The following is a 16,804-nucleotide window of genomic DNA, read 5'->3' on the forward strand; positions in this document are numbered from 1 at the left end:
GAAACCGTTGAATTTCTCTCAGATGATCTGTTTTACGTGTAATGTGAGGTGGGGGTAGTTGTTGTCTTTAGTCATTTCTTGTTCTTGGAAATTATAATGGAAGCCAACATCTAGCTTTTTAATTATGTTATTCTAACTAATACTTAGTTAAAAAAATTTGGTTAGACACTGACAACATAATTTAATACACTAAAGTTCAGGGAAGACTCAAACTCATGAGCTAAGAAACTAGCTATTATTAAGAAGTTGATTTATTTATATTGTTAATTATGACTGGAAGTCAATTAAGAATAAGCAAATTCTGATTTTTGGATCCTAAATTCCAGCTGATCTATGTAAATTTAAATGCTGAATTTCTATTAATCCCTCTAGAAATGTGCTGGTATCATGCTCAGGTCTTGCTGTAAAAAAAAAAAAAGAAAGAAAAAACCCTGGCCACAGGAAGTTTCTTGCAGGACCTGGACTTTTAACCCAGGGCTACTAAGTCGTCAGAGGAATTTTCTATTTTGATTTTTGAACACAAAAAAGGGGCACCACAGGCTGGCTGTGGATTATCAGAAAGTTGAGATCTATCAATGAATTTAAATTTAATAGGCAGTTTGTTTATTATAAAGCATAGCCTTTTCACCCCAACCATGAAAACTAAATGAGCAAAAACAAAATCCCTGAATCGTTGATGATTCATTCCCAGTTAGCACTATTCAATATCCCTTGTGTAATAAAAATTATAAGAGGAAACAAGTCATATACTAAAGCACCACAACAATGTGCTTAGCGGATTTATCTTCCTTAAAGGAAGACATGGGAATGAATCATCACCATTCACCAGGTGAAAATTTCGCCCTGAGCAAAATAGAGTCAAGCAAGGCACTCATTGTTGTGCTGCGATTGCTTCAGAGGATAAGTTACTGGTCTAGTTGTCCAGATCAGGATCCCAAATATCTTAGGAATTTGGTCGAATACAGGAAATAACTCGTCCAATACAACATGTAAATTTTGTAATATGCAGATAATGGAGCATGTCTTTTGACTATGATTCACCAGTTGAAATCTAACATCAAAATTCCATAGTAGTACACACGACAGTTTGTGGACTGTACATTATTTACGGTACAAATATACACTATACAATAAGCTGATGAGTTCTCAGAGGCAAATGGAGAAATCAAACTCAAATGTACAAGAAGAGGGAAACTCAGATTGTCGGTACTTACATGACAACTTCTCTCTCTGTTAATAGTTCTCAGTTCTCACTTAGCTTAAATACAGAGTTCACATATTCTTCTGTGTCCCAAAGGAAAGAACCAAAAGCAACTGCTTCCAAAACTAATCTCCTCAGGCTTGAAAAAGAAGTCAAAACAACCTCATCATTCTCCTCCAAACCATTCTTGTAATCCCCAAAAAGTGCACAGCTATGCTTCTCAATCAAATTCAAAGCCTCTGTAGATTTCAGTTTGGCACATCTCTGCAATGTCTCGGCATCAAAACCCATCACATAGCCCTTCAATTTTTCGCGTTTCAACTCCTGCTTGCTTGACCCTTGACCTGATGAAATGGACTGCGTGTTGGTTATGTGACCAAGAACGAGATTTGATAGACCACGGGGAAATGAGTCTGGAAACTGAAGCATAGTCCTACAACAAACATGAACATCATGGTGGGGCACAGCTAGACACCATTCCAGATTATGCCTCAGGGAGGCAGACTTCAAGAAGTAACCATATAAGACGGAGGCTGCATACACATGACCAAGCTGTAGTAGTTGGATCTCAGTTGTTGCCCAACTGTCTGTGACACTAGAATTTGCTCTCAAGCCAATTACCGTAAAGACATGTTCCCTTATCATCTCCAAAACCTCAAAGCTATAGACAGACTCTAGTTCCCAGTCCTTTGAGGGCCATATCTCTAGTCTGCTATTATAAATGCACCTAGATAGTTTTGGAACCAAAGGAACTCTGATCTCAGAGAATTTGAAAATTATTAACATGTACATAATATCTTCAACAGCAATTTGGCACTCGTGTTCTTTCAGTTGAGCAATTCTCCTGGCATTTCAGAAATATTATTAATTAGTTAAAACACATCTATAAAAGGCGCACCCGAGGCAAGTAGGTGACTGGCACAGCGCCTATGAGTTGCCAAATACAGAATATCACTAACTTGAAAGTATTTATAACAAAACATCATCCATATACAGAAGTTCCCAAATAACTCTCATCTATTCCATGTTCAACACAACAAGAAGTGCTGGACAGATAGTATGCACTAAAGCTATTGCTATCGTTGGTTGCAAGTTGCTTTCCATGTTAGAGTTGCCTTCATTTTCAACTGCTGCTCATTAGGCAGACACAAACTATTATTTAAATTTTGCAAATTTGATACATAATATATATTGAGAAGTGCCCATGAATTAAATATCTATCAGAGAAAGGTTAAATTCACAGTTCAGTTCTCAAACTATGAGATCCAATCATCTCGGCCACCCACTCAACAATGTCAAAAAAATCAGCAGCAGCAGCAAATCTAGAACCACCAAATCTATACTTCAATACAGTAGAAATCTACGGCTATAAAGAATACTATTGCATTGCAAACTTGAAGATATTGATACTGAACACATCTAGATCTGGTGCTATAAGATGTCATTACCCATGTCATTTGTAAATTCTCCTTCTCTTGAGCCATAAATTTTCCACGGCTTTTCAGAGCCTAGAAACGACAAGCTAAATTGCAATGGTTAAATCATAGATGAAGGTGAGGTTCTCAACAAAGTATCTGACCAATGTGATTCAACATATGGTCTGACTCGCATTAGGAGGAGTAATCAGTTTTGAAGATGTTTGCACAAAAAGGATTTTTTTTTCTTTTTCTCGAGTATTCACGAAAACGGCTTCATGAATTCAGCCTCAATCTTTGTATTTATCACATAAATGTGAATTTCCTTTTCAAACATTTAATTTAACAGACAGTTGGCCTTCATCTGCGCCTAACAACTAATAAGTTCAGAGGGCTTAAAATTTTCCGATCAACTCTTCTAGAACGGTTGCACTTTCTGGTGATAAATTCTCAGGCCTTGCGTTCAAGTAAGGCAATCAATAATCAATAGAATCCCCTTTCTTTGTTTCCCATCCCAATTGCTAGAGAACCCAGAGTAGTTGCTGCATATTCTGTTACAATAAACAAGGCTTATCCTCAAACATTTCTTGTTGTAGACCATTTCTTTAACGCACAAAAAGTTTAACACCGTCGTCTTCAAAATCGAATTAATCTAAAATTATCGGAACTATATAGATAGACACACAAACCTGTGAAGCAGGGCTTCATCGGAGGCGGAGCTAAGAAACATGCGAGAAACAGCAGCATCTCTATCATCAGCCAAACGCTTCAACTCATCAGCAACCGCAACATGAAACAACTGTCTCTGATTCTGAAACACACTAATCAAAAACTTCCCAGCAGCAGAACGCGGCTCAAGAGGCGTGTTCAAGCTACTACTGCTGGGCTCGCAGTGGCTAGACCCTGCTCTAGCAACCAGAACCAGCGGCAGTCGTACTTCCCGTCGAAAAAAAGCACCGGTACTAGACAGACTCCGACCGGCGAACTCGAGGGTGAAAGAGGGAGTGAAAATCGAGGGTAAAAAACGCGATTTTACCGCAGATGGTGAAAAATGGAGAGAATTAATTGCGCGAGTAGAGAAGCTATAGTCCATTAACAGAGATCGAGATCCCCCAAAGAGTAAAGAGAGAGTTAATCTTTAATAATGGCTTCCGAATGAAGTGGGCTGTGGATGTGATAAATATGAGAAAGTGGTTATGGATAAGGGTTAAGAGAAAAAGGGCAGAGAGAGGGGACAGGTGTCAGAAGGAGAGTGGCAGGAAATGGGAACTGGGTGTGTCCGGATGTAGAGTAGTTGCCAAGTGGGATGAATAAGGACGGAGATAGGAGGAGTAATGATAAGAAGACGCCACTGCCGTGTTATTATTGTCTTAGCTTTTAGCGGATAATGAGATAAGCCATCGTTTTAGTTTGATTTTTATATTGTCGCTTTTGTTGAAGAAAATATCTGTGCCTACCTTTTCCTAAATTACTTTTTGATCCCCAATTCATGTTGAAATTAATAGATATATCCATTTATTTTTAAAATTTAATAATTTAGTACTTTGTATTTTTATTCCATTAAACGGAAGGAATTTTTTCTATATATAAATAAATAAATAAATATTTTTATTAACTTTTTAATTATATTTTTTAAAAAAAATATTAAATTTTATTAAATAATAAAAATATTTAGATAATTAATGAGAAATTTTAAAAATAAAATAAAATTATAATAGATTATTTATATATTAAATATATAAAAATCAAATAACAATTTAAAAAATAAATAAAAATTATGAGGTAAATAAATATAAATTTATAAAATAAATTAAAGTTAAAAGATAACGGTCGTAAAAAATAATAATAATTAAACCGCTGCCCATTTAGGTGAAACTTGGTTGTCTACACTGACAAAGCTGAGAAGAGGTTTACCTTTCCATGACACTGGAAGCCTGCCAATTTTTTCCCTTTTCTATTTATTTTTAAATTGAAAATTTTACTATTTAAGGTAACTATTTTATTTTGAAATATATTAAAATATTATTAAAATTTTAAAAAATATTGATTAATTTTTTTATTATTTTTAGTGTATAAATATTTTATTATTTAATTTATATGATTTAAAAATATCAGTAGCTGATTTATATTTTTATAAAAAATTTATTAATTATATTAAATTTTTTATAATAATTAATAGTTAAAATAATTAAGAAATTGATAAATAGATTTTAAAATTGTTAGGTATATTTTTAAAATTAAAAAATTTTAGTTCCGTAATTTTTTTATATATTTTATGGTAAGATGATTCACGGTAACATCCAAAAGCTGACAGTTTTGTTATTTTGTTGGTGATAAGACAACTGATAAGCTAAGAATGTCTTTTCTTTTCTTTTTTTTCTTTTTTAAATAAATTGCATTGGATAAGCACAAATACATGTTGAACCATAGCAAAAACATTATTAAATTTGAGAAAATTATAAAAAAATATTTTCTGAATTTAATTTATATTAAAATAATTTAATTTAATTTAATTTAATTTACGGCTTTTAGTGCGCCGTAAACTTTTGATTGTGGGCCGCAATTTTTTGAGTTGAGGGCTCATCTGTTTTTCTATTTTTTAATATTTTTTATATTTTTTTTACTCTTGCTCAATGAGCCTTAAATATATTTGCATGATAAAAAATAATTTAAATGTTTTATATTTTGATTAAATATAGCTTAATATTAAAATTTTATTTTAATTATAAACAACCAATTTATATTGATTAATTAATATTTTATTTTTTAATAAAATTTTTTAAAATAAAAATTAAAAGAATAAAATATAAAATCTCTCAAATTTAGTCAGATGTATTTATTTTATACTAAATCTATGAATACTTATTATTTAATAGAATTAACGATTAATTACTTTTTATTTAGTATTAATTATATATATGTGTTAGAGTGATTAAAATAAAAATATACATTTTCAAAAAATAAGTTTCATAAGTATTTTTTTATATAAATAATGTATTTAGTTCATTTAAACTTAATTATTTTTTTTCTATTTTGATAATAATTTATTTATTTATTTATTATTATTATATAAACTTAATATATTTTTATTTTGTTGATATAAAATTTCTTATTATATAAATTTTATTCTAGTTGTTTCCATTGTTGTGTAAAATATTATTATTCAAAAAAATCTTACATATAAAATTTAAATTACAATAAAAAATTATATGATAAAATTTAACTAGCTTTTTTTTAAAAATTAATAAATTATATTGTGAAAATATACCTATTATTTAATTAATATTTATTTAATGTATGCTGATCGAATCTTGAAAGTTATCACTGTTATAATTTGTCATCAGCCTAAAATAAAGTTGAAAATTAATGGTAAATTATAATTAGTTTTTAAAATTTTATTTGATTATTATAATAATACCTATAGCAAATATTATATAATATTATTTTTATTTTATATTTATCCATTGTAATATTGAAAAATAAATTTTATACTGATTTAATTTATAAAATTTTATGTGAATTGCTAAAAATTATTAGCGATGGATTGCTTGTCGCTAATACTTTAGCGATGAACTAATATATATTGAACAGTGTTGGCGGCTTAGAATTTTATTATTTGCAACGAATCCAAATAGTCGGTACTAAAAAAACAACCTTTTTTTAGTATGAATTTTGTTATATTAATTACTTTTTAGAAATTATATTTTAAATTATAGAAAAGTTTAATTAAATATAATGTAAATGTGAAAATAATATTCAATAAATTTGAATTTTATATAGAAAGTCAATATAATTACTCAATCAAATTAAAAATTTTAAATAAAATAAAATAAATTATAATTATCATAAAGATATTTTTGATGCATTATATATTTCCTACTTATAATGAACTGTCTGGTGTGTTACATAAGAAAAGGAAAAGGTAGTTAACTTGTAATACTCCAAATGTATTTATCCTATTAATTAGAATAGTTAATAGATCGTAACTCTAGCTCAATTTCTTTTTTTTTTTTTTCGCTCAATAAGTAAGCCGTCAACTCTTTGTATATAAAGCCTCCTCTAGCATTGAGAAAGCAATTAATTTTTTCCTCTATTCGCGATTCTTTTTCTGTTATGGTATCAAAGCACTTCCGCTTCCATAACTGTTTTCCGTCTTCTCAATAATTTTTCTTCTCCTTCCTTTTTTTCAATGGCGAATCAACCTATTGTTGCCGTGAATCAAATCAATAACTACTTGCAGAATCAATCCAATCCATACTACCTTTATCCCAATGAGAATCTGTCACTTGTACTCGTGTCCACTGTTCTTAATGAGAAAAACTATCATCATTGGGCTTGTGCCATGAAAATGGCATTATTATCCAAAAATAAATACAGATTTGTTGATGGAACTCTATCAGCACCGCTGATTACGAATCCAATGCGCGTTGCTTGGCAAAGATGCAACACAACAATTTCATCTTGGATTACAAGATCCTTATCTCCTTCCATCGCACAGAGTATCATATGGATTGATTCAGCAGCTGAGATCTGGAAAGATCTTCAAGAAAGGTTTTCACAGGGAGACATTTTCAGAATTTCAGATCTGCAGCAAGAAATATATGCCTTCAAATAAGATAATCGTACTGTCACTGAATATTTTATAGAACTCAAAATATTATATGATGAGTTAATGAATTTCAGACCTATATCTGTTTGCACATACACTGATCCTTGTACTTGTGGTGCTGTGGCAAAATTTACTACATATTAGAAAAATGACTATGCAATTCGCTTCCTTAAAGGACTGAATGATAGATTCACTCATGTTAGATATCAAATTATGCTTATAGATCCTTTGCCTTCCATAAATAAAGTTTTTTCACTAGTTGTACAGCAAGAGACACAATTTGATCTTGGTGAAAATGTGAAGGTATTTGTTAGTGCAAAGGCATCAAATCTTGAAGGAAACTCTCAAAGAGCAATTAGTTTTAATCAGTCACAGAACATAAATGCTTTCTACAGAAATCCTTCTGGCAATGCAAAGGTGTGCACCTACTGTGGAAAGCAGAGGCATACTATGGATACATGCTATAAGAAACACATATTCCCTCCTGGTTTTAAGTTTAGAAACTCATTTATCAATCAGATTGCAATGCATGATGCTACTAAAACATATGAGAGTGTACAATCGTATCAGATGCCAGCAACTGTAAATTCTAGTGGATCATGTGCTCCTTTTACTCAAGAGCAAATTCAACTGTTATTAGCTTTAATTCAACCTTCAGATTTAGCAGTTTCACACACCACTAACCAAGTCAGTACTAGTAATACTTCAGTTTCAATTCCCACAATTAATTCAATATCACTATCATGTTTTTCCAAGTCTCATTTTTTGCTTTTAGACACAGGGGCAACAGATCATATTTGTTTTGCTCTGTCTCTTTTCTCTTCTTACAAAAGAATTCACCATATTCATGTCAAGTTACCAAATGGTGAGCAGCTAATGTCACATTTTTCAAGCACAATTAGCCTCATTTATGATCTTTGCCTCACAAATGTCCTTTATATTCTTTCCTTTACTTTCAATCTAATCTCAGTCACTAAATTTACTGCTGCTCTTAATTGCTGCTTGGTGTTTGGCAACAATTATTGTTTCACTCAGGCAATGAAACTCTGGAGGATGATTGGTACAGTTAAGGTTGAGGAAGGCCTATATGTGCTGCATCAAAAGAGTATTAACCAGGTTTCTCAAGTTGCCGGCAACATTGGTTCTCACCCCTTTAGTGTTTGGCATTACAGATTTGGTCATCCATCTACTTCTAGACTCAAAGTTTTGCATTCCAAATGTCCATCTGTACTTGTGGATCATATATCAGATTCCTGTGATATATGTCATTTAGCTAAACAAAAGAGAATACATTTTTCTGTTAGCCAATCCCAAACCACTAGACATTTTGACATTGTACATGTGGACATTTGGGACCCAGTTTCTGCAGTTTCAATAAATGGAGATAAGTATTTTCTTACTTTGGTGGATGACTACAATAGATATACATGGATATATTTGATGCAAAATAAGTTCGAAGTAAAAAAATTATTGCAGAATTTCATTCAAATGGTGGAGGTTCAGTTTGAAACAAGTTTGAAAAAGATAAGAAGTGATAATGGTCCTGAATTTAACATGCCTGAATTCTACCATAGTAAGGAAATTATACATTAAACAACATATGTAGAAACCCCTCAACAGAACGTAATAGTGGAAAGAAAGCACCAACACATCCTTAATGTGGCAAGAGCTCTTTTGTTTCAATCCCATCTCCCTAAATCCTTTTGGTCCTATTGTGTTCTTCATTTAGTTTTCTTTATCAACAAAATTCCAACTCCCATCTTACAAGATAATTCACCTTTTGAGACTTTATTTTTGAAAAATCCAGATTACTTGCAACAGAAAGTCTTTGACTCTCTGTGCTATGCATCTACTCTTATATCAGGGAGGACCAAATTTGATCCAAGAGCCAAGAAATGTGTGTCTTTTGGTTATAAGGATGGCACTTAAGGTTTTGTTGTGATGGATTTGAAGACCAGACATATATTCTTATCCAGAAATGTTACTTTTCAAGAACATGTATTTCCATACTCAGACTTATACATCAATGAGGTTATTATCCACCATGAGCATTCTGATCTTGACTATTCTGATTCTCTTCAATTGCCTAGTTTTGTTGATATTCCTGAGTCTCTTTTTACCACTGAGTCTTCTTCTACTACTGAGTCTCAGTTAGTTCCTGACCCTCATAGTGAATCTTCAATTCCTCTCACAAGAGTCTCTTAAAGGATAAACAAATTACCTACTTATTTACAAGATTATCATTGCAATTTAACATCTTCAAACTTCAATATGTCTCAAGCTCCTAATGTCCTTTATCCTTTATCTTCTGTCATTTCATATGATTCTTTGTCACCATCACACTTGCACTTTACTCTAAGCATTTCTAGTACTACTGAACCCAAAAATTATATAGAAGCTGTTAAATATGAGGAGTGGAGAAAAGCTATAGCTGTTGAGATTTCTGCCTTGCAGCAAAATCAAACATGGTTGTTGGTAGATTTGCCTATAAATAAGAGTCCCATTGGCTGTAAATGGGACTACAAAATTAAACAAAAGGCAGATGGTGGCATTGAAAGGTACAAGGCTAGATTAGTAGCTAAAGGCTACACACAAACTGAGGGCATAGACTATTTTGACACTTTTAGTCCAGTAGCTAAAATGACCATAGTAAGGATCTTATTGGCTTTGGCTTCTATTCATCAATGGCATTTACAGCAGTTAGATGTCAACAATGCATTTTTACATAGAGATTTAAATGATGAGATTTACATGGTTCTTCCACCTGATTTTAAAGCTGATAGTCCAAATAAAGTCTGCAAGTTACAAAAATCTTTATATGGACTTAAACAGGCTAGTAGGTAGTGTTTCTTCAAATTGTCTCAAGCCCTTACTACCTGTGGTTATTGCCAATCCAAAGTTGATTACTCTTTGTTTGTTAAAAGGAATTCAGAATCATTTACAGTCATTTTGGTCTATGTTAATGACTTAATTCTTGCTGGAAATGATTTAGTTGAAATTGACTCGATAAAGCTTTTTTAGATTTTACTTTCAAGATTAAAGACTTAGGCATTCTTAAATTCTTCTTGGGACTTGAAGTTGCTAGGACTAAGGCTGACATATCCTTTTATCAAAGAAAATATGCACTAGAACTTATTTCAGAAACTGGATTTCTTACAAGCAAACCTGCTAAGAGCCCCATGGATCTAGCTTTGAAATTATCAAAAGACAAAGGTGATCCATTGGCAAATGCTTCCTCTTATCGAAAACTTGTTGGCAAACTAATATTTCTAACTACCACCAAACCAGATTTATGCTATGCTACCCATCAGTTAAGTCAGTTCATTTCATCCCAACCACTGATCATCAACAGGCTCTTCGAAGGATATTGAGATATATTAAAGCTTCTCCTAGATAGGGATTATTCTTTCCTTCTATTTCTGCTCTCAAACTTACAACTTTTAATGATTCAGATTGGGAAGGATGTGAGGATACTAGAAGATCTATCACTGGCTATAATTTCTTTCTTGGAAAGTCCCTAATTAGTTGGAAATCTAAGAAACAAAGTGTTGTTTCTTGTTCTTCTTCTGAGGCACAGTATAGAGCACTTGCTGCTACCACCTGTGAACTTCAATGGATTCCTTATCTGTTACAGGATTTTCATGTCACTACTCTTTGCCAACCAACAGTAATTTATTGTGACAATCAATCCGCTCTTCACATAGCAACTAATCTAACATTCCATGATCGCACAAAACATATAGAAATGGATTGTCATGTTGTTAGGGACAAAATTCAACAAGGTATTATCAAGCTTTTACCCGTCCAATTTTCTGACCAACTTGCTGATCTGCATACCAAAGCGCTTGGTATAGTTCCCTTCCAGGGCTTGTTATCCAAGTTGGGAGTGATAGACATTCACTCTCCAGCTTGCGGGGGTGTTATAGAAAAAAAGAAAAAAGGGTAGTTAACTTGTAATACTCTAAATATATGTATCATGTTGGTTAGAATAGCTAATAGGCTGTAATTGTAGCTCAATTTCTTTTATTTTCTTTTTTTCTTGTTCAATAAGAGAGCTGTCAACTCATTATATATAAAGCCTCTTTTAGCAATGAGAAAACAATTAATTCTTCTCTCTATTTGTGATTCGTTGTCTGTTACAGTATTTTATAATTTATTTAATATGACATATGAATGTAAAATGAATTTGGTTTATATAATTAATTTAAACAAATGAAAAGTAATTAACCGGAGATTGAATGTTCTTAAAAGAAAAGGATATTGATTATAATGATTGATGATTCATTCCATCAATAAATAAAGTGATACTTTAACTAATTTCATATTTAAATTTAAATTAATAAATTCTCAGTAAATAAATTAAAAAATAATTTATATTTAGAAAATATTTTCCATATAAAATATTTTTTTAAAAATTATTTTTCATGAAAAATATTTTTTAATAAAATAATTTATTTTTATTATTTAATTTTAATTTAAAAAATAAAATATATTAATAAATTTATATATAAAAATCTTATTATAAATCTCAGAAAAATAATTTATTTTTTTAATTAAAAAAATAATTTCTATTAATTAAATTTTTTGAATATTTCAAATGTTAAAAATATAAAAAATATTTTAAAAAAAAACATTTTCTGTAAAATAAATAAAATCTTAATATAAATAAGAAAGATTTTCGTGATTAAACTTATCAAATTCTAACATTTGTATAATCATTAAGAAAAGTACATATTCATATAAGAAATTACTTTTCAATCATTAATTTTATATAGAAATTGATATATGTTAATTATGCGGCTTGAATTTTAATTTTATATTTTCATGAATTGAACTGTAACTTGATACAAAATTTCGCACTGTGATTTAAAAGAATATTTTTGTGAAGTTTGCAGTGGTAGTAAAACATCCAGGTTAAAGCCAAGAAGAGTATAAATAATTATTTTTCATAGCATGTGTCAAGAAATATGCTATTCTTAATATTTAAGAATTTTAAAAAATTGTATCATATTTTTTTATTATAATATAATTTTATATTTATTTTATTTATGAATATAAATATTATAATAAAATCACGAACTATGTTAAATTTATATATCATCTTCTCTAACTTTAATATTGTCATTGATGAGTGCATATACATTTAATATATATGCATTCTCAAAAAATTAATTCAGCACAATAAGATTGCGGTGGAAATACTACAAAATTTGAAGTACACTTTCAACACCATTTTCGATAAATGGTAATATCATGTTAAATTTACAAGACTCTTTATTATAGGGCAACCACCGAGAATAAAGACTAGGAGACTCGATCCTGATCCGGCGGAACAATGCTTAGGAAAAGCCTTAGCCATCTTGATCAGACGAGGGCTTTGACACTTTGAATATTTATAGCCAAAATAGAGCAACTTGCCTTTTGTTTTCTTTCATTAATAATAATAATAATAAAATCTTTTAAGCACTCTAAAGTTTAATTTTAATTATCCTAAAATGAATTATAAATACTACATCCGTCCATTTTTTACTGTTATTTTTTTAAAATTAATTTATTTAAAAGTTATTTATTATTTTAAGAAAATTAAGAGTATTAGTTGTTTTTTAATTTTATTTCTATTAAATACAATAATTACTTTTATAATATTCTAAAATTTATCTTATTATTTACTTTTTCTCTTAATTATCTTATTTTTTTATTGGTTGATTAATATAGAGAGGATTATTGAGACTAAAATAATTAGGTCAAATAAGAGTGATTAATCAAATTAAGGGTTACAAGCTAATCCTTGTAACTGCGGCTGCCATAGAAAATCCACGTGACGTTGTAATCTTCTTTGACAATAATATATAAGGACTCATCCACAACTACAACTAAATCAGGAATGATAAGATTCACTCACCATATATAAACTCCGTTATCTTTTTTCATGAATTAAGCATTGAAGTTATTCATAAATTTATTTGTTAACATGTGAACCCTACAGCCCCATTTTCTCTTCTGTCCAAAACACAAAAGAGAAATGATTAAGTTGTTGATTGTGCATTTCACTACCATACACCAATTTTGCAAGACAAAAATTAATGAGTAGTTGCAGGATGGTAAGCTTCAAATGTATATTTATTGCAAATGCTTTTTTTTAGAAAAAAAGGCATGTGATGAGGTTGTTAAACGTCAAATTCTAAAATATCCCAGGTTCTCAACTTACCAATTATGCACCAGACCAACACTTTTCACCAATCCACTTATGAAATGAAGAAAAAGAATTGCCATGCTTATTCCTGTTTACGGTAAATTGTTCAACACATTCAATATATGTGTTTTCTCACTCAAGGTCTCCATTTTAAGCTCAGGCAGTGTTGAATTTATGTATAATCATGATTAGTGACAAGGCAGAGGCAATCCTAGTATTTTGTACCATAGTTTTCATTAGCCCAAGTCCTTGTTTTTGCATCTAATGCATACAAATTTCCACCAACCCTAAGTCCTAACTAATAAGATAACATTTAGACCTCCAATTTATTTATTTATTTATTTTGGCCTTTTGTAGAATCGTTGGAGAATAAGATCCTTCTCTCAAATGGGGACAAATATAAACAGATTAAGCCAAGAATAAAAGCAACTACTTAAATCGTCATTTTGCATCTTAAATTTTCCAAACATGAATTATTAAAATCATAACTTTTGACTTATCTTCTCTAATTTATGATTTCTATTGCGAATCCCCATATGCCTCCATTTTTTTTATTCATAATCACAATCAGATTCTAACAACTGGGAATAAAAATCACCCACAACTTGTCCAAACTAAAGAAAAAAATGGTTGTCGGTTCCAATGGAGGACCACTACAACAAAAAAGAATACCAAAAAAATTAGCCGTTGAGTTCATAAATAAACTGAATAACTAGCCGTTGCAATCTTCTATCCTTTGCAGAATAGCCAATAAAGCAGCATACAATAATCAAATAATACTTTCAATGGAAAAAAGGCCTAGAGATTTAAGAATCCATTTTGTAATAATGGTTGAACTGACATTTCTTTCTTCCTAAAAATTATATATATAAAAAAAAAACCACATGCCTAAAAGAATAGACTAAACTTTATTAAATAAATCTCAGCCCATAGCAAAATCGGCAACCCTAAATCCCTTGCCTTGGAGATGCTGCCTCACAATAGACTCACACTTGGAAATTTGCAGTGCCCAAAACCTACATCAAATCACATTAATTAAATAAATAAATAACTTAATTAAATTCTCAAATCAAAATTTAATAAAATAAAAAAAAAAAAAAAAAATAAAAAAAGAGCTTTACTTGGGTCTTTAGCTGTCTGCGTCGCTAGCCCGTTGAAATAACAGGTCCCGCCCAGCTTCTTAAACTGGGCCCAATACGAACTAAACGAGTAGCTCGCGTGCCAAACCAATGAATCCGGTTTGAAACACGATTTTCCCGGTTTGATCTGCTCGCAAGTTTTGTTCCCCTGCGAGCATGCATACGATAACGCATCCCCCAGCGCAGTCTTGTTTGCTCCTTTACCCGCCACGCACCATATCTTTCCTTTATATGGTTCATTGTTTGTCGGTGCCGGTAACGGCTTTGTATACTCTGATTCCGGTGTCTTTCCACTGAGGTCGATCTCGTATACTTGTGAACCGTTAGGGTATAGCAACCCGAAATGCCGCTCCGTGCCAGGACCCGGTTTCTGATTCTCATTATATAATGCGAAGATGAAAGAAGGAATCACAGAGCCGGGCCTGGCTGGAGTGCCAATGGCGGGTTTGGTGGTGAGCTTTTTTACTATGTTGCGGTTGTAAGTGGCAGCATTGTAAATATTGGCTCCGATTTGGTCGAGATCGCCGTTATTGGGCCAACCCGTTTCCGCGATGAAAATCCGGATATCCGGGTACCCGAGCCGTTTCATGGCGAAGACGATAGCATCCAGCATTTGGTCAAAGAGATTGGTGTAAGTGAGGTTGGTGACCGGGTCGGTGTATGTCACATTGGTGGACTCGAGAAGAGCGTAATCGAGATTGATGTCTTTCGAGTTATCGGCCCAGGCGAAATAAGGGTAGACGTCGACGAAGAAGAACGATTTAGTCCGGTTCAAAAACTGCAACATGGGTTTCATTATCGGAGCCGAAATATCTGATCGGAAAGTTCCACTTGAAGGTGGGAAAGACGATTCCAGGACATTCATTGCCGATGGAGTCCCAACTTTAACCTTATGGATTTTGTGGGTTTTCAAGGAACTCTTGATTCGACGCATGGCCGGCACAAGATTGTACCATGTCCCCAGATCAGGGTTAGTGAGGATTTCGTTACCAACAAGGAGATATCGGATTTTTACCTCAGGGTAGAAAGGCACAACATTGGTCTGCACCCATCGATCGGAGAGATATTGGCTTTTGGAGATGTTGGCAATGATTTCGTTGGGTACCATGATAGAGACAACGAAGTCGGTATTCTTGAGGGCATTAAGGATGTCAGGATCCGCATTGTAGATTTTGATTTGTTTGGCTCCGATTGATTTGATAAGCTCCACTGACCTCGTCGGTGATGGAAGGTTATTTCCCAGCCCACCCCAATTTATTCCAACCTTGCTCGAGATCTCAGCACCTGCAAGGAACCAAACAACGTGTATCAGAGAAAAAAGAGGACAAAATGCAGAAAACCCATATCAGAAATTCACGAAATAATATGTAAACTCACTGCAAACGGAAACAACGAGAGCAAAAATGAAGAGAGGAACAAAATCCATCACTGTCATTGCTCTCTTCCTCTAGCTTATTACTCTAATGGTTATGATTTTGGAAGCAGGGAGGGGAGGGCAGCTGAAGAAGAGCAGAGAGTCAGAGACCGACTCTACATCAAAGTCTGGTTTTTAAGTTTTGGAGGGTGAGAGTGAGACTTGGCGCTGTAATATAGGAATAAGGGAATATATCACTTTTCTTACGTTAGGGTCTTTTTTTATAGCCTTTACCTTTGTGAAAAGATAAAGAAAGGAAGAAAGATAAGAGTGATACACACAGAGAGTCGATGAGACGAGAGAGAGAGAAGAGATTATAGAGATAAAGAAGGCTGAATGGGTGGGAGGCTTTTTGGGGAGATGAACTTTAGTTGAATTTATAGGGAGGAATAAGGAGGAGAGTGAAAGGAAAGAGACAGGGGAATGGGGCTGAGCTGGTGAGGTGGCTAAGAAAAGGTATTTGTCTATATTTGCAATTTAGCCGTTGGATTGCTAATGCTCTGTCCCACGTAGTACTGCCTGTGTAGTGTGTGAGAAGCCATAGTTGACACAGCTGTTGCATGGAATCATGGAATGGTGAAATTAATGACTCCTCTGGTCAATCAAGCACTAATACCAATCTAGAGTTATTTGTACATAAAAAAAATAAAGTATTTTCGCACATCCTTCATGTGTAATTATGACTAAAAACTTAATATTTATATGATCTCATACTTTATTTTTAATCTAGTTCATTTATATTTGTATTCAAAGGAAATGGATTTTTTTGTTTTTTTTGTTTTTTTTCTGAAGATGAGATTCATTAAAGTCTTTAATATTAAAATATTACAACA

General features: G+C 32.2%; 2 protein-coding genes across 2 annotated transcripts; both read right to left on the bottom strand.

The window, feature by feature from the left end:
• Nucleotides 1-1,004: 1,004 nt before the first annotated feature.
• Nucleotides 1,005-3,794, bottom strand: LOC110629794 (UV-B-induced protein At3g17800, chloroplastic). The gene is made up of 2 exons (XM_021776911.2): nucleotides 3,306-3,794; nucleotides 1,005-2,045 (listed from the first exon to the last, which is right to left on the bottom strand). The coding sequence occupies exons 1-2, from the start codon at nucleotides 3,707-3,709 to the stop codon at nucleotides 1,244-1,246; spliced, it is 1,206 nt and encodes a 401-aa protein (XP_021632603.1). The 5' UTR covers nucleotides 3,710-3,794; the 3' UTR covers nucleotides 1,005-1,243.
• A 10,293-nt stretch (nucleotides 3,795-14,087) lies between these two features.
• LOC110630482 (probable glucan endo-1,3-beta-glucosidase A6) lies at nucleotides 14,088-16,337 on the bottom strand. Its single transcript, XM_021778000.2, has 3 exons — nucleotides 15,935-16,337; nucleotides 14,540-15,841; nucleotides 14,088-14,434 (listed from the first exon to the last, which is right to left on the bottom strand). The coding sequence occupies exons 1-3, from the start codon at nucleotides 15,990-15,992 to the stop codon at nucleotides 14,394-14,396; spliced, it is 1,401 nt and encodes a 466-aa protein (XP_021633692.1). The 5' UTR covers nucleotides 15,993-16,337; the 3' UTR covers nucleotides 14,088-14,393.
• Nucleotides 16,338-16,804: the final 467 nt, after the last annotated feature.

This window comes from Manihot esculenta, chromosome 13 (genome assembly GCF_001659605.2).
Source record: "Manihot esculenta cultivar AM560-2 chromosome 13, M.esculenta_v8, whole genome shotgun sequence".
Taxonomy (NCBI): Eukaryota; Viridiplantae; Streptophyta; class Magnoliopsida; order Malpighiales; family Euphorbiaceae; genus Manihot; species Manihot esculenta.

Coding starts and splice junctions, on each gene's coding strand:
- LOC110629794 (XM_021776911.2), bottom strand. CDS start 3,709: ATGGACTATAGCTTCTCTACTCGCGCAATTAATTCTCTCCATTTTTCA. Junction 2,046..3,305: donor GATGAAGCCCTGCTTCACAG/GTTTGTGTGTCT, acceptor CTGAAATGCCAG/GAGAATTGCTCAACTGAAAG.
- LOC110630482 (XM_021778000.2), bottom strand. CDS start 15,992: ATGACAGTGATGGATTTTGTTCCTCTCTTCATTTTTGCTCTCGTTGTT. Junction 15,842..15,934: donor TCTCGTTGTTTCCGTTTGCA/GTGAGTTTACAT, acceptor GGTTCCTTGCAG/GTGCTGAGATCTCGAGCAAG. Junction 14,435..14,539: donor GCAGACAGCTAAAGACCCAA/GTAAAGCTCTTT, acceptor GATTTGATGTAG/GTTTTGGGCACTGCAAATTT.